Genomic DNA, 15,703 nt, shown 5'->3' with positions numbered 1-15,703 from the left:
TCAATATCTTCTGACTTTCAACAATTTACAGTTGTGTAACATCTGATGTGCACTGCGGATAGCATAATAACACGTTGCTAAAAAACCAAATTTGTTGTAGTGTGAGGAGTATCTCTTCTTCAGCTGCTCAATTAGCAAGGCCTTGTAGACCAAATTGCACACTTGGCTAGGTATTCGTCAGGAGATGAGCACCACAATACAAATGTTATGAGTCTTCAAAGGGAGATTAGAGACTCTAGGCATATTACAAAGATGAGAACCATGGTCATGTCTTGTATGGTATATCTTATTTGCTAATCTAGAAATCATTGTAATTTTGATGGGAGTGTTGAATCTTAACATGACATGCATCTAAATCTAAACACATGAACACTTAGACTTATCAAAAAGAAAAGAGAAAGTTAGCAAGTAAAGAGTTCAAAATAGAGTTGGCAAGACAAAGATCCAATAGGATTTAGCTCGGAAAGTTGAAGGGTGACTAAATGTTTGGTAGTGAAGGAAGTCCCAATAATTTCAAGTTTGACTAGATGTCAAGCAAGTGAAATCCCAAAGGAGTGGCTTCTAGTCATGTGGAAATCTCAGGGGGTCATGTTAAAGATGATTATTAGATGCCAAGCGAGTGAAAATCCTAAAGGAGTGATCTTTGGGTATGTGGAAGTCTTAATATGTTAAGGTTGATCAAGGTTAAACAAGTGGAAGTCATAATATGTTAAGCAGAAGTTCTAGTGGGTCAAAGTTGATTACCATTGAAAAATGAAGTCTTAGAGGTTAGACTTCTCGGCAACAGAGACTTCATCCATTACACAGCATGAGTCAATCTACCTAACCTTCAAAACTTCATCTATTGCCTAATGTCAATTAACCTAGATCTACCAAGACTTTTATTATCTATAGGCCTAACCTTCAAAACTTCATCCATTGTCTAATGCCAGTTAACCTCGACTCACCATGACCTTCACTTATTTAGTCCCAGATCATCCTTAATCTACTAAAACTTTCACTTGTCCAGCCTCAAATCGTGAACACTCATTTATGCTTAGAGGTCACTTCTTCAATACTTTATCCTTGTGTGTCCAATTAACTTTGACATGTTAAGACTTCATCATCTTCTAAACATCTAATCTTCCTCGACTCACTAGAAAACATATGATTACCCTTCACCTATCAAGACTTCCATTGTCAAACACTTAGTCCCACTTAATTTGCATGAACTTCCACAACCAACATATATTGGGCATTCCTCTTATCAACTTCATGTAGAACTTTTCTTTTATTAATTCTTTGTTGGACTTTTTATTTGTCAATTTCCTATTGAACTTTTTTATATACCAACGCTTATTATATTCCTATCTTTCGACAATGCTAACATATGTTGGGTGTTCCACTTTTGTCAAATATCTATTCCACCTCAATCCATTTCAACTTCATTCAATATCAAACATCTAATCAACTTCGGATACTTGAATATTAACCTAACTTAAATTAACCTCAACTATATTGTCCACAATAGAATTATGCTGCATATCTGGATTATGCAAAAAAAATTATGTTAGCTTCTTGCAAAAGCAGGGTAAGGCTGTGTACAATGGATCCTTTTCTAGAATCCCGCATTGCGAGAGCTTCGTGCATCAGACTGTCTTTTTTTTTATATTTGTCCAAATATTAAAACGTGACCCTTAGTCTATGAGAATAAAATTAAGTTTGATTGTACTAATAATCTCTATTTTTTTTTTAATGTTTGACAACATAATTAAGGTAGATATATTCATCAATTTAAATTTTATCTTTATTGCCAAGTTAAATGCAAAATAGAGTAGTGCAATCAACGTAAGTAGCCATTACGAAGCAGAGCAGTCAATTATATGAAGGATCAGTCAATTTAGCTGTAACAATTAGTCGACTAATTATTAGTTCAGTTCTTGAGAGAGCATTTTTGAATTTCCAAATCTTTCTTAAACAGTCAAAGTAAAAGAAAGGAAGCCAAAGTAAGGTCAATTAAAGTTCTTCTGTATTATATATATTTTTACTTATCATTTCTATCTTTTGTTTTTTTTACTGAACGAGTTGAAGTGGTAAGATATTTCTTTAACTTTGTAAGCTATCCTAAGGATTCCTAAGGATAAATATAAAGACGTTTTGAGAATAAATAAGTGATCTATTAACATACTATACTTAATGGAATTACGGTTTCTCGGCCATATACATTAATTTATGTTATAATATATTTATATTTTTTTTGTTTATATTGTCTTATATTTTTATGTACTAACATTTATAGACAAAAGATAATTGTTCATTATATTTTTGTGAAGTACTAACAAATTTTATATATCTTATTCATGGTTAAATATGGTATGATAATTGTTTGAGTTTTGATTTTTTTTTTCAATTTTGGTTCATGATATTAATACACAATGTTAATAACACATTTTATACGTTGGGAATAATCTAAATTGCAATGTAGACTACATGCTATCAATATCTGTGGGCTTTCAATGGTTTACAGTTGTGCAATATGTGATGTGCGATGCGGATAGTATAATAACACGCTGCAAAAAACCAAATTTGTTGTAGTGTGAGGAGTATCTTTTCTTCAGCTGCTCAGTTAGCAAGGCCTTGTAGACCAAATTGCACACTTGGCTAGGTATTCGTTAGGAGATGAGCACCAAAATACAAATGTTATGAGTCTTCGAAAGGGAGATTAGAGACTCTAGGCATATTACAAAGATGAGAACCATGGTCATGTCTTGTATGGTATATCTTATTTACTAATCTAGAAATCATTGTAATTTTGATGGGAGTGTTGAATCTTAACATGACATCCATCTAAATCTAAACACATGAACACTTCGACTTATCAAAAAGAAAAGAGAAAGTTAGCAAGTAAAGAGTTCAATATAGAGTTGGCAAGACAAAGATTCAATAGGATTTAGCACGGAAGTTGAAGGGTGACTAAATGTTTGGTAGTGAAGGAAGTGACGAAACGTGACCCTTAGCCTATGAGAATAAAATTAAGTTTGATGGTACTAATAATCTCTATTTTTTTTTTGATGTTTGACAACATAATTAAGATAGATCTATTCATCAATTTAAATTTTATCTTTATTGCCAAGTTAAATGCAAAATAGAGTAGTGCAATCAACTCAAGTAGCCATTACGAAGCAGAGCAGTCAATTATATGAAGGATCAGTCAATTTAGCTGTAACAATTAGTCGACTAATTATTAGTTCAGTTCTTGAGAGAGCATTTTTGAATTTCCAAATCTTTTTTAAACAGTCAAAGTAAAAGAAAGGAAGCCAAAGTAAGCTCAATTAAAGTTCTTCTGTATTATATATATTTTTACTTATCATTTGTATTTTTTTTTTAGTGAACGAGTTGAAGGTGGTAAGATATTTCTTTAACTTTGCAAGCTATCCTAAGGATAAATATAAAGACGTTTTGAGAATAAATAAGTGATCTATTAACCGACTATACTTAATGGAATTACGGTTTCTCGGAAATTAATTTATGTTATTATATATTTATATTTTTTTGTTTATATTTTTATGTACTAACATTTATAGACAAAAGATAATTGTTCATTATATTTTTGTGAAGTACTAACAAATTTTATATATGCGCTGTTGTTTTTATATTTGCATCTTTTAAAAAAAATATCGAATTAGGTAATATTGAATATGATACCATCGCAATTTAATTTTTTTATTGATCATTCAAATGAATTATTTTCAAATAAACTATTAAAAAGTTGCCACGCGTCCTCATGGTGGCTGGCTCCATTCGTTTTTGGTCTACCGCGGGCGGCTTCGCTGAGTCGCACTCCAAATCTCCAGTAGGGAATATTCCAAAGCTTATTCCGCAAAAATCTGCACACGACACGGAGCGATCTCCTGCCAGAAAGCTCGCGGCAACAAAATCTAAGCCACCTTCCGATCGCAGCCAGCACCTTGTAATATTCCCTCGGCATCTTCTCCTTCCCCGCCTCCCTATAAATTCCGTTAGCCAACCATGCCTTCCCCGTGTAGCAAGCGCCCCCAGCCCTTCTGCAACCCCAATCCAGCTGCATTTTCTCTCCCATGGCCGCCGCCGTCGTCGTAGTGTTCGACTTCGACAAGACCATCATCGACTGCGACAGCGACAACTGGGTCATCGACGAGCTCGGCGGCACGCAGCGCTTCGACCAGCTTCTCGAGACCCTGCCATGGAACACTGCGATGGTATTGTTTTTTTTTTTTTGTTTTTCTGATACAGAGCGAAATGTATCGATTGCAATGCTGATTTCTTCCGATCTATATATTTCAGGACACAATCATGAGGGAGTTCCATGCACAAGGAAGAACAATCGAGGAAATCGCAGAGACATTGAAGAATGCTCCTCTGCCGGCCGAGACCGTCGCCGCTATCAAATCAGCTTACTCTTTCGGGTATGTTAATTCATCTTTTGTTCGTTTTGTGTTTTCTTCCCTCCGCCGTCGTCCGAATCGTTCCTGGTCCGATTTTCAGATGCGATTTGAGGATAGTGAGCGATGCCAATAGATTCTTCATCGAGACCATTCTGAAGCACCACGGTCTGACGGGCTACTTCTCGGAGATCAACACGAACCCTGGGTACGTGGACGAGGAAGGGAGGCTGAGAATCTTCCCTTATCACGACTTCAGTAGCTCTTCCCATGGCTGCAGTCTCTGCCCTCCCAACATGTGCAAGGTGATTCATGTTCTTCCTACTATTCGCAAGCTTTCCGCCATTGTCGATCTGTAGGCTGCAGGATCTGAATTGGAGCCGTGTTAAAATTATATATACAGAGTAAAATAGTCGAGAGAATTCAAGCGTCGACGGCTCTTGCGGAGGGGAAGAAGCGCATCGTCTACCTGGGAGACGGGAAGGGGGATTACTGTCCTTCGCTCCGGCTCGGCGCGCAGGATTTTGTGATGCCGAGGAAGAACTTCCCGCTGTGGGAGCTCGTCGCCGAGAACCCTCACGCTCTCAGAGCAGAGATCCACGAGTGGAACGATGCGGAGGAGCAGGAGAGGGTGTTGCTCAGGATCGTCGATGGGCTGGTGTCGGCCGAGCGCCGAAACGCTGGCCACTTGGTTTCGGAGGACTGCAAGTTGCAGAGTCTGCCGCCATTGGCTTCGCCGGTTCTTCGCGTCCCCAACTAGGGCATGCGTAGATATTGAAGAAAGCTAGAGAAAAAAAAAAGACGAAAGAACATAACTGGGCTGGGCTCGCTGCTGCACATGGTGCAGCATATTTGTTTTTTCTTTCGTTTTTATATATTTCAGTCAATCGACTGTGGAACTCAAATGAACATGTTTGTTCGATAAGATTACATTGACAAGATTTCGACTGAGAAAGTGGAGTAGAAACTAAATAAATACTTTTATTTCCCCTAAATTGTTATATCTCGAACGTATCACAGTCAAAAACGAAATCGATTGGCTCTTGGCTGATGTCGCACGCTCTGCGTTCCCGTGGAGTTTCCTAGATCTCCGTCGTCCACTACATGCGAATATGTGAGGCACTATTTTACTTTTGACGAGATTCCGGTCTGCACTTCCATCGACTCCATCCAAATAGGGCAAACAGATTCCTCTTGGAAGAGTATATGCACATCTCACATGAGTAGTACCAAACTGTACAGCGATATTTTCAGATAACAGATGAGTTCCATATGTAGACCACTGATTATTTCCCAACTGAGATGACACATCGGTAACGCCAAGAGCAACAGTGGCAGAGAATGGAGCATCGTGGCTTTATGTCAAGGACTAGCTAGCAAATTGACAACATACACGACTACCATGAAATTAAGGTAATTTTCCTCAGTTACCTAATTTTCTTTCTACTCCTCCATATTAAATTTTTATTTTTATTGGGACAATAAATAATTAAGTTTGGGTGATGTTATTAGTTAGGATAATTTTGTTAGATTTTAGTTTAGTTTTGTTATGACAATAAATGATTAAGTCAGGAGAGGTATAGTGATGTTTTTAGTCTTTTGAATATATCTTCGTTTATACCTTAGTTCATAAATGGTTCATAAGTGAAAGTTGATATTTTATATTATTGAAGATTTTAGCAGGTATCAGGAGCTTTAAGAAAATGAGGAAATGGTAGACTCGAAGAGAATTGCTACAGAAATGTTGTCACGCGCACAACAATTGAGAGAAGCTTAAATTCATAGTATATGCTCGTGCAAAAGGGCTTGGAGTAATATTAAGCAAGATATAAGTTAACAAGTCATATGAATCAACATTAAGTATGAATCGACAACCAATGAGTTAGCAAGTCAGCAATGCCACCATGAATCGACATTCGTGTAAAAAGGCCATGTGTTCATTATGTGAGATCCAAAAGTAATATGAACTGAAAAAACCCAAGGGGTTGGTTTGAAATATCTCCTTCTTATCCTTATCAAAAACAAAAGATACCGCTAAAACCGTTAGCAAAGTTCATTACTTTGATCTATTTATGGTTATAAAGTTAAAAAGGTGCAGTGAAACAAAACTGGGTATATACTCATTGCAAAAGGGCACATAGTAATATTAAGCAAGTAAGTGTCAACAAGTCATATGAATGTGCATTCGGCCAAATTGACCGAATCCCTAAACCAATTTACTTAGGCGAACAAGGGCTACCGATTTGCCAACAAGTAATATGAATCGACAAGTATATCATATACTCGCGGCCGAGCAAAATTTAAGTATAAATTGACACTCAATGAATTAGCAAATCATAATATTATTATGCCACCATGAATCGATATTTTGCAAAAAGGTCATGTGTTCATTATGCAATATCCAAAAAAATATAAATCGGTAAATGTTCACTGAAACAAAAAGTAAGGGTTTGGTTTGGACTTTGTCATATCTCCTTCTTAAAGACAAAGACACTACTAAATCTTACATTGTTAGCGAGGTTGATTGCTTTATTCATTTTGATCTTCCTATTTATGGTTATAAATTTATAAAGATGCGCAAGGCAAGGTATATGCTCGCAGAGTACTAGTAAACAAGTATGAGTTAGCAAGTCATATGAATCGGCATTCGCGCAAAAGGCAAATTGACCAAGTCCTAAACCAATTACTTAGGGCTACCGATTTGCCAACAAATAATATGAATCAGCATAGTATATATCCTATGCTCACGGTCTAGTAAAATATTAAGTATAAATCAGGCAAATCATAATATTATACCACCATGAATCGACATTCATTTTTTTCAAAAAAAAAAAATAGAATAAAAGTTTAACAAAAACAAGTTCCATTGATTTGCATGCAAAGCACTTCAGCAGTATATCTTTATTTCAAACAGCAGAACAGTCATGATGATATGTTGGACGCAAGGTTCTATCTTACACTTCTTATTTATGCTTGTAGTATCATATCAATGCAATAAATAAAAATAAATACTTCGTTAGTACATAAAATGCGTGCCTAGATATGAGTTGTATATAAATGGTAAGAGAGGATGCATTTCCTTATCTCAATGCTCCCGATATGAATCCAGCTACCCACCGACTCTGGCTTTCCTACGCACTAGGACTGGTGGAAATAGGGTCCATTTTTGTAGGGGATAAGGAAATAGAAAGAGAATTGATTGCTTATCCTACTCACCGATACTCACCGAGTCTGGCTTTTAGCGCGGGGCTGGTGGAGCACCATTACTGAACGAGACTTGTGGTCTTTCTTCTACGCTTTTCTTCTCTTAATTAAAGTTCTTCCTCTCTATCACTTCTCCTCCTGATCCGCCGGAATAGGCCACGGAGAATGAATTTTAATCGAACGAGGACATGGATGTGAACGACTCGGAGGTGGATGACTACACAGAGAAGAGCTACACGACAAATCATAATATTATGCCACCATGAATCGTTATTCATTTTTTTTTAAAAAAAAATAGAATAGAAGTTTAACTAAAACGAGCTCTATTCATTCACATGAAGACCACCTCAGCAGTATATCTTCATTTCAGACAACAGAATAGTCATGATGATATGTTGGATGCAAGGCTTTATCTTGGACTTCTTATTTATTCTTTGTAGTATCATATCAATGCAATAGATAAAAATAAATGTTTTGTTAGTGCGTAAAATGCGTGCCTATATATGAGCTGTATGTAAGTGGTAAGAGATGAGGCATTTCCTTATCTCAATGCTCTTGGTGTGAATCCAGCTACTCACCGACTCTGGCTTTCCTCTACACTAGGACTGGTGGAAATAGGGTCCATTTTTAGGGGATAAGGAAATAGAAAGGGAATTGATTGCTTATCCTACTCATCGCTACTCATCGGGTCCGACTTTTAGAGCGGGACTGGTGGAGCACCATTACTGAACGAGCCATGTGGTCTTTCTTCTACTCTTTTCTTCTCTTAATCAAAGTTCTTCCTCCCTATCGCTTCTCCTGATCCGTCGGAATAGGCCATGGAGAATGGATTTTTGTCAGATGAGGACACGAATGTGAGCGACTCGAAGGTGGATGACTACGTAGAGAAGAGCTACACGACAAATCATAATATTATGCCACCATGAATCGGTATTCATTTAAAAAAAATAGAATAAAAGTTTAACTAAAATAAGCTCTATTGATTCACATGCATATCACCTCAGTGGTATATCTTCATTTCAGACAACAGAACAATCATGATGATATGTTGGATGCAAGGCTCTATCTTGCACTTCTTATTTTTTTGTTAGTAGTATCATATCAATGCAATAAATAAAAATAAATGTTTTGTTTAATGCATGCCTATATATGAGCTGTATATAAGTGGTAAAAGAGGAGACATTTCCTTATCTCAATGCTCCCAGTATGAATCCAGCTACTCACTGACTTAGTTTTCCTCACCCCTCCAAACACAAACAATCACATCAAAACTACCAAACCTATGTACTTACACTTCCAATCAAATTTGTTGTATTCCAAATGTAATAGGAAGGGACTAGGACAGAAGCAAGTCTAACATTGTAGAAATTACAGAAGTAAATCTCAATCCAAACTAGAAGACAAGGGGATGAAGAAAGAAGACGCCTGTGATTTCAGAGACATCAAGTCTGGAGAGGTACAGTGATGTTTTTCGTCTTTTGAATATATCTTCGTTTATACCTTCGTTCGTAAGTGGTTCGTAAGTGGTTCGTAAGTGGGAGTTGATATTTTATACTATTGATGATTTTAGCAGGTATTAAGAACTTTACGGGAATGAGGAAATGGTAGAGACTCGAAGAGAATTGTTATAGAATTGTTGTCATGCACACGACAATTGAGAGAAGTTAAAATTCATAGTATATGCTCATGCAAAAGGGCCTGGAGTAATATTAAGCAAGATATAAATTAGCTAGTCATATGAATCAACATTAAGTATGAATCGACACCCAATGAATCAGCAAGTTAGCAATAGCACCATGAATCAACATTCGCGTAAAAAGGCCATGTGTTCATTATACGAGATCCAAAAGTAATATGAACTGAAAAAAGCCAAGGGTTAGGTTTGGAATATCTCCTTATCCTTGTCAAAGACAAAAGATACTACTAAAACCGTTAGCGAAGTTTATTACTTTGATCCATTTATGGTTATAAAGTTATAAAGGTGCAGTGAAACAAGTTTGGATATATGCTCGCTGCAAAAGGGCATAGAGTAATATTAAGCAAGTAAGAGTCAGCAAGTCATATGAATGGGTATTCGGGCAATTGACCGAGTCCCTAAACCAATTTACTTAGGGAAACAAGGGCCATCGATTTGCCAACAAGTAATATGAATTAGCATAGTATAATATCATATGCTTGCGGCCCAGCAAAATATTAAGTATAAATCGGCACTCAATGAGTCAGCAAACCATAATATTATTATGCCACCATAAATCGACATTCATGCAAAAAGACCGTATGTTCATTATGCAAGATCCAAAAGTAATATAAATCGGCTAATGCTCACTGAATAAAAAGTAAGAGTTTGGTTTGGACTTTGTCATATCTCCTTCTTATCCTTGTCAAAGACAAAGACATTGCTAAACTTTACTTTGTTAGCGAGGTTCATTACTTTATTCGTTTTGATCTTCCTATTTATAGTTATAAAGTTATAAAGATGCACAAGGCTGAGTATATATATGCTCGCAGAGTAATATTAAACAAGTATGAGTCAGCAAGTCATATGAATCGACATTCACGCAAAAGACAAAATTGACCGAGTCCTAAACCAATTTACATAGGGCCACTGATTTACCAACAAGGAATATGAATCGGCATAGTATATCACAAGCTCGCGACCCAACAAAATATTAAGTATAAATTGGATAAATCATAATATTATGCCACCATGAATCAGTATTCATTTTAAAAAAAAAATAGAATAGAAGTTTAACTAAAACGAGCTCCATTCATTCTCATGTAGACCACCTCAACAGTATATCTTCATTTCAGATAACAGAACAATCATGATGATATGTTGAACGCAAGGCTCTATCTCGGACTTCTTATTTATTCTTTGTAGTATCATATCAATGTAATAGATAAAAATAAATGCTTCGTTAGTGTGTAAAATACATGCCTATATATGAGCTATATATAAGTGGCAAGAGAGGAAACATTTCCTTATCTCAATGCTCACGGTGTGAATCCAGCTATTCACTGACTCTGGCTTTCCTCCGCACTAAGATTAGTGGAAATATGGTTTATTTTTTAGGGGATTAGGAAATAGAGAGGGAATTGATTGCTTATCCTACTCACCGATACTCATTGAGTCTGGCTTTTAGAGCGGGACTGGTGGAGCACCATTACCGAATGAGACTTGTGATTTTTCTTCTACTTTTTTCTTCTCTTGATCAAAGTGTTTCCTCCCTATCACTTCTCCCGATTCGTCGGAATATGCCATGGAGAACAGATTTTCGTTGGACGAGGACACGGATGTGAGAGACTCTAAGGTGGATGACTACGTAGAGAAGAGCTACAAGGCAAATCATAATATTATGACACCATGATTACGCAGAGAACAGCTACAAGCGCTAGCTGGACCATCTAAATCTTTATTTTTTTCCCGGGAAATAGTTTGGCGGACGAAGTCATCCTACACCTGTCGCTGCCACTGTCACTGACAAATCCAAGTATGAGGTGAACGATGACGAAGATGCATGATGAAGACAAAGAGGTTTGTAGAACTGTAATGACTTCCATCTATCTATGCGGTGTGAATCGACACCCAATGATTCATAAAGTCAACAATGCCACCATGAATTGACATTCGCGTAAAAAGGCTATGTGTTCGTTATGTGAGATCCAAAAGCAATATGTATTGAAAAAAGCCAAGGGTTTGGTTTGGAATATCTCCTTTTTATCCTTGTCAAAGACAAAAAAAATACTGCTAAAAACCATTAGCGAAGTTCATTACTTTGATCTATTTATGGTTATAAAGTTATAAAGGTGCAGTGAAACAAAACTGGGTATATGCTCACTGCAAAAGGGCACAGAGTAATATAAAGCAAGTATGAGTCAGCAAGTCATATGAATGGGCATTCAGCCAAATTGACTGAGTTCCGAAACCAATTTACTTAGGCGAACAAGGGCCACCGATTTGCCAACAAGTAATATGAATCGACATAGTATATCATGTGCTCGTAGCCTAGCAAAATATTAAGTATAAATCGGCACTCAATGAGTTAGCAAATCATAATATTATTATGCCACCATAAATCGATATTCGCGCAAAAAGGCCATGTGCTCGTTATGCAAGATCCAAAAGTAATATAAATCGACAAATGCTCACTGAAAAAAAAAGTAAGGGCTTGGGTTGGACTTTGTTAAATCTCCTTTTTAACCTTGTCAATGACAAAGACACTACTAAACCTTACTTTGTTAGCGAAGTTCATTACTTTATTCGTTTTGATCTTCCTATTTATGATTACAAAGTAAAGGCACAAGGCTAGGTTTGTGCTCGTAGTGTAATATTAAATAAGTATGAGTCAACAAGTCATATGAATCGATATTCACGCAAAAGACAAAATTGACTGAGTCTTAAACCAATTTACCTAAGGCCACCGATTTGTCAACAAGTAATATGAATCAGCATAGTATATCGGCCTAGCAAAATATTAAGTATAAATCGGGCAAATCATAATATTATGCCACCATGAATCGACATTCGTTTTTAAAAAAATAGAATAAAAGTTTAACTAAAACAAGCTCCACTGATTCACATGCAGACCACCTCAGCAATTTATCATCATTTCAGATAATAGAGCAGTCATGATGATATGCTGGACGCAAGGTTCTATCTTGTATTTCTTATTTATGCTTTGTAGAATCATATCAATGCAATAAATAAAAATAAATGTTTTGTTGGTTCGTAAAATGGGTACCTATATATAAGCTGTATATAAGTGGTAAGAGCGGAGGTATTTCCTTATCTCAATGCTCTTGGTGTGAATCTAACTACTCACCAGCTCTAGATTCCTCCGCACTAGGACTGGTGGAAATAGGGTTCATTTTTGCAGGGGATAAGGAAATAGAATGGGAATTGATTGCTTATCCTATTTACCACTACTCACCGAGTCTAACTTTCAGAGGGACTGGTGGAGCGCTATTATTGAACGAGACTTGTGGTATTTCTTCTACTTTTTTCTTCTCTTGATCAAAGTGCTTCCTCCTTATATATTGCTTCTCCTCCCAATCCGCTGGAATCGGCCTTGGAGAATGAATTTTCGTCGAACTAGGACACGGATATGAGCGACTCGGAGGTGGATGACTACACAAAGAAGAGCTACATGGCATTAAGGATCCAACGTTGAGGACCGGGAACCACTGAATCCTCAACCCAGACGACACCTTCCACTGCCCCTTTTGCCTTGGCAAGAAGAAGCAGTGCTACAAGTTCAAGGATCTCTTCAAGCATGCCACCGGCATCGGCGCCTCCAATTCCCACAAGGGCTCCCTCAAGGCCCAACACCACGCTTTCACCCGCATCCTCCTGCACGACCTCGCATATGCCCTCACTCGGGCGGATCTCAAAGCTACGGTCACCACCACATCCGATGACTCGGAGCCTCCCCTCGAAGATGAGGAGTTGTTCATATGGTCTTGGATGGTTGCCCTTGTCAATGTCGATCTGTCCGATGTAGAGGGGAAGCTGACTCAGTCGCTGACGAGTTCGCGGACTTCCATCCCACCGACTGTTGGTTGGTCCTAGGAAGATCGTATCGGTTCCACTGCACAAAAATTTTGTACAAGTGTCAAACCTTTCCTAAACAACCTATTGTGTTCTTTAGAAATTAAATTAGAATCACAAACGAAACTTAATATTATTGATTCCAAATTTAACTTATCTGTACTTAATGGTTTAGATTTGAATCGCAAGCGGAACTTAATACTATTGATCCAAATCCACCTATGTTATAAAGTTGATTAAATATTTATTTCTAAAATCGGCTCTCAGGTCAAACATAGCGAGGCACTAGGCCTTCTTGGGTATGAGATCATCCACCACTGTCTCGACAAAGCCTTTAATAGAAATTCAATATTTAATTTACTAAAATAACATTAGGTTTAACCGAAAAGAACAATCGAATCACAAATCCGAAAAACAAAACAAAAGAAACACAACTTCGAAACAAATCCGAAACTCTAGAATCATATGCCTCTTGTGTTTGGAATTCATACAAAGAAGAACTAGCATGCTTCGGGAAAAAAAATTACTAGTTATACCTTTCTTTGTATACAACGATCTCTTGATCTTCTACCGTATTCCTCTTCTTATCTTGGACATTGTGTAGGCAACGATGTACCGAGATAAGAACCACCCAAGCCCTTCTTCTCCCTCACCAAGTTTCGGCCACCAAGACTCCTTCAAGGATGTAGAGGTTTGGCCACCACCACCAAGCTCCAAGGGATGCAAGAAATAAAGTCTCCTTTCTCTCCTTTTCTCCTAGCTAGAACCGACCACCAACAAGAGCTTCAAGAGAGGGATGAAACTATACACTAAAGAAGAAGAGAAGAGGAGAAGAAGAAGCTCTAGGGCCGGCCACCACCAAGGAAGAGAGGGAGGAAAATAGGATAGAGTTGTCACCCATGAAGATACCTCTACCCCCTCTTTTATAATCCTTGGTCTTGGCAAATAAGGAAATTTAAATAAAAACTTCCTTAATTCCTTTACCTTGAAAAGGAAAATTTAATTAATTAAAACCAAATTCCTTTTCGTAAATCATATGGCCGACCACCTTAAGAGCTTCCAAAATAGGCAAGTTTTAAATAAAAATTAAAACTTCCTTATTTGTTTCCGGAAATTTTAAAAATAAAATTTCTCTAATAATTTATCCCTTCATGGTTGGTTATAAAAGGAAATATATAAATTAAAATTTCTCTATTAAAACATGTGGATGATTTTCAAAAAGGAAAGTTATCTTTAAAATTAAAATCTCCTTACAATCTACAAATAAGGAAAGATATCAAATCTTTTCTTAATTTTTTGTAGAAACTTATAAAAGGAAATATTTAATTTTAAAACTCTCTTTTTAAATCATGAACATGGCTACAAAAAAGTAAAGTTTTATCAAAATTAAAATCTTCCTTTCAATCCACAAATAAGGAAAGATATCAAATCTTTTCTTAATCTTTTGTAGAAAGCTATAAAATGAAAGATTTAAATTTTAAACTCTCTTTTAAAACTATGGAATCCACATAAGATCCTTTTAATTTTATTGTGGTCGGCCACCTAAGCTTGGACTCAAGCTAGGGTCGGCCACCACTTGGTTCATCCAAGGATTAACTTGGTCGGCCCCTTGCTTGAGCTCCAAGCAAGGCTTGGTCGACCACCTTAGGATGGGTATAAAGGTGGATATAGGTGGGTATAATACTTTATAAATAAAAGGCTACGATAGGGACCGAGAGGAGAAACTGATTTTGGTCTCCCGATGAAATTAAGCTTCCCGTGTTCGCCCCGAACACCCAACTTAATTTCATCAATAATAATTCATACCACTAAAGAATTGTTATTGAACTACTGCACCAATCCCAAATTACGTTTTGGGCTCCTTCTTATTATGAGTGTGTTAATCTCCCTATGTTTAAGATGTCAAATGTCCACTAATTAAATGAGTTACTGACAACCCACTTTAATTAATTTCTTAGTCTAAGAGTAGTACCACTCAACCTTATTGTCGTGTCGGACTAAGTCCACCTGCAGGGTTTAACATGATAATCCTTATGAGCTCCTATTGGGGACATTATCAACCTAGATTACTAGGACACAGTTTCCTTCTATAATCAACAACACATACTATAAGTAATATCATTTCCCAACTTATCGGGTCTATTGATTTATCGAGTTAAATCTCACCCTTTGATAAGTCAAAGAAATAAATACTAAATATATGTGCTTGTTATTATATTAGGATTAAGAGCACACACTTCCATAATAACTAAGGTCTTGTTCTTTTATTAAGTCAGTATAAAAAGAATTTACCTTAAATTGTCCTACTCAATACACTCAGAGTGTACTAGTGTAATTTATCAGTCAAGATAAACTAATACCTAATTACACTACGACTATTCCAATGGTTTGTTCCTTTCCATCTTGTCGTGAACAACTGTTTATAATTTATAAAGAACTGATAACATGATCTTCTGTGTGTGACACCACATACCATATTATTTACAATATAAATTAAATGAACAACTACATTTAGCATATAAATGTAGATATTGACCAATATGATTCTTAT

General features: G+C 36.7%; 1 protein-coding gene and 1 long non-coding RNA gene across 2 annotated transcripts; one reads left to right on the top strand and one right to left on the bottom strand.

Annotated features, from left to right (window-relative positions):
* The first annotated feature begins 3,889 nt into the window (after positions 1-3,889).
* Positions 3,890-5,395, top strand: LOC121981348 (inorganic pyrophosphatase 2-like). The gene is made up of 4 exons (XM_042533813.1): positions 3,890-4,217; positions 4,303-4,424; positions 4,504-4,705; positions 4,804-5,395. The coding sequence occupies exons 1-4, from the start codon at positions 4,077-4,079 to the stop codon at positions 5,158-5,160; spliced, it is 822 nt and encodes a 273-aa protein (XP_042389747.1). The 5' UTR covers positions 3,890-4,076; the 3' UTR covers positions 5,161-5,395.
* On the bottom strand, positions 4,261-5,012 carry LOC121981349. Its single transcript, XR_006111803.1, has 2 exons — positions 4,870-5,012; positions 4,261-4,769 (listed from the first exon to the last, which is right to left on the bottom strand). It is a non-coding gene; the product is annotated as an uncharacterized LOC121981349 (long non-coding RNA).
* Positions 5,396-15,703: the final 10,308 nt, after the last annotated feature.

The sequence above is a fragment of the Zingiber officinale genome, chromosome 5A, assembly GCF_018446385.1.
Source record: "Zingiber officinale cultivar Zhangliang chromosome 5A, Zo_v1.1, whole genome shotgun sequence".
NCBI lineage: Eukaryota > Viridiplantae > Streptophyta > Magnoliopsida > Zingiberales > Zingiberaceae > Zingiber > Zingiber officinale.
This window is presented reverse-complemented; position numbering and strand designations above follow the sequence as displayed.

What these genes read in the sequence shown, in the direction of transcription:
- LOC121981348 (XM_042533813.1), top strand. Translation starts at nt 4,077, where the DNA reads ATGGCCGCCGCCGTCGTCGTAGTGTTCGACTTCGACAAGACCATCATC. An exon ending in AAATCAGCTTACTCTTTCGG is followed by an intron (nt 4,425 to 4,503) that starts GTATGTTAATTC and finishes TCCGATTTTCAG; the next exon opens with ATGCGATTTGAGGATAGTGA. An exon ending in GCCCTCCCAACATGTGCAAG is followed by an intron (nt 4,706 to 4,803) that starts GTGATTCATGTT and finishes TTATATATACAG; the next exon opens with AGTAAAATAGTCGAGAGAAT.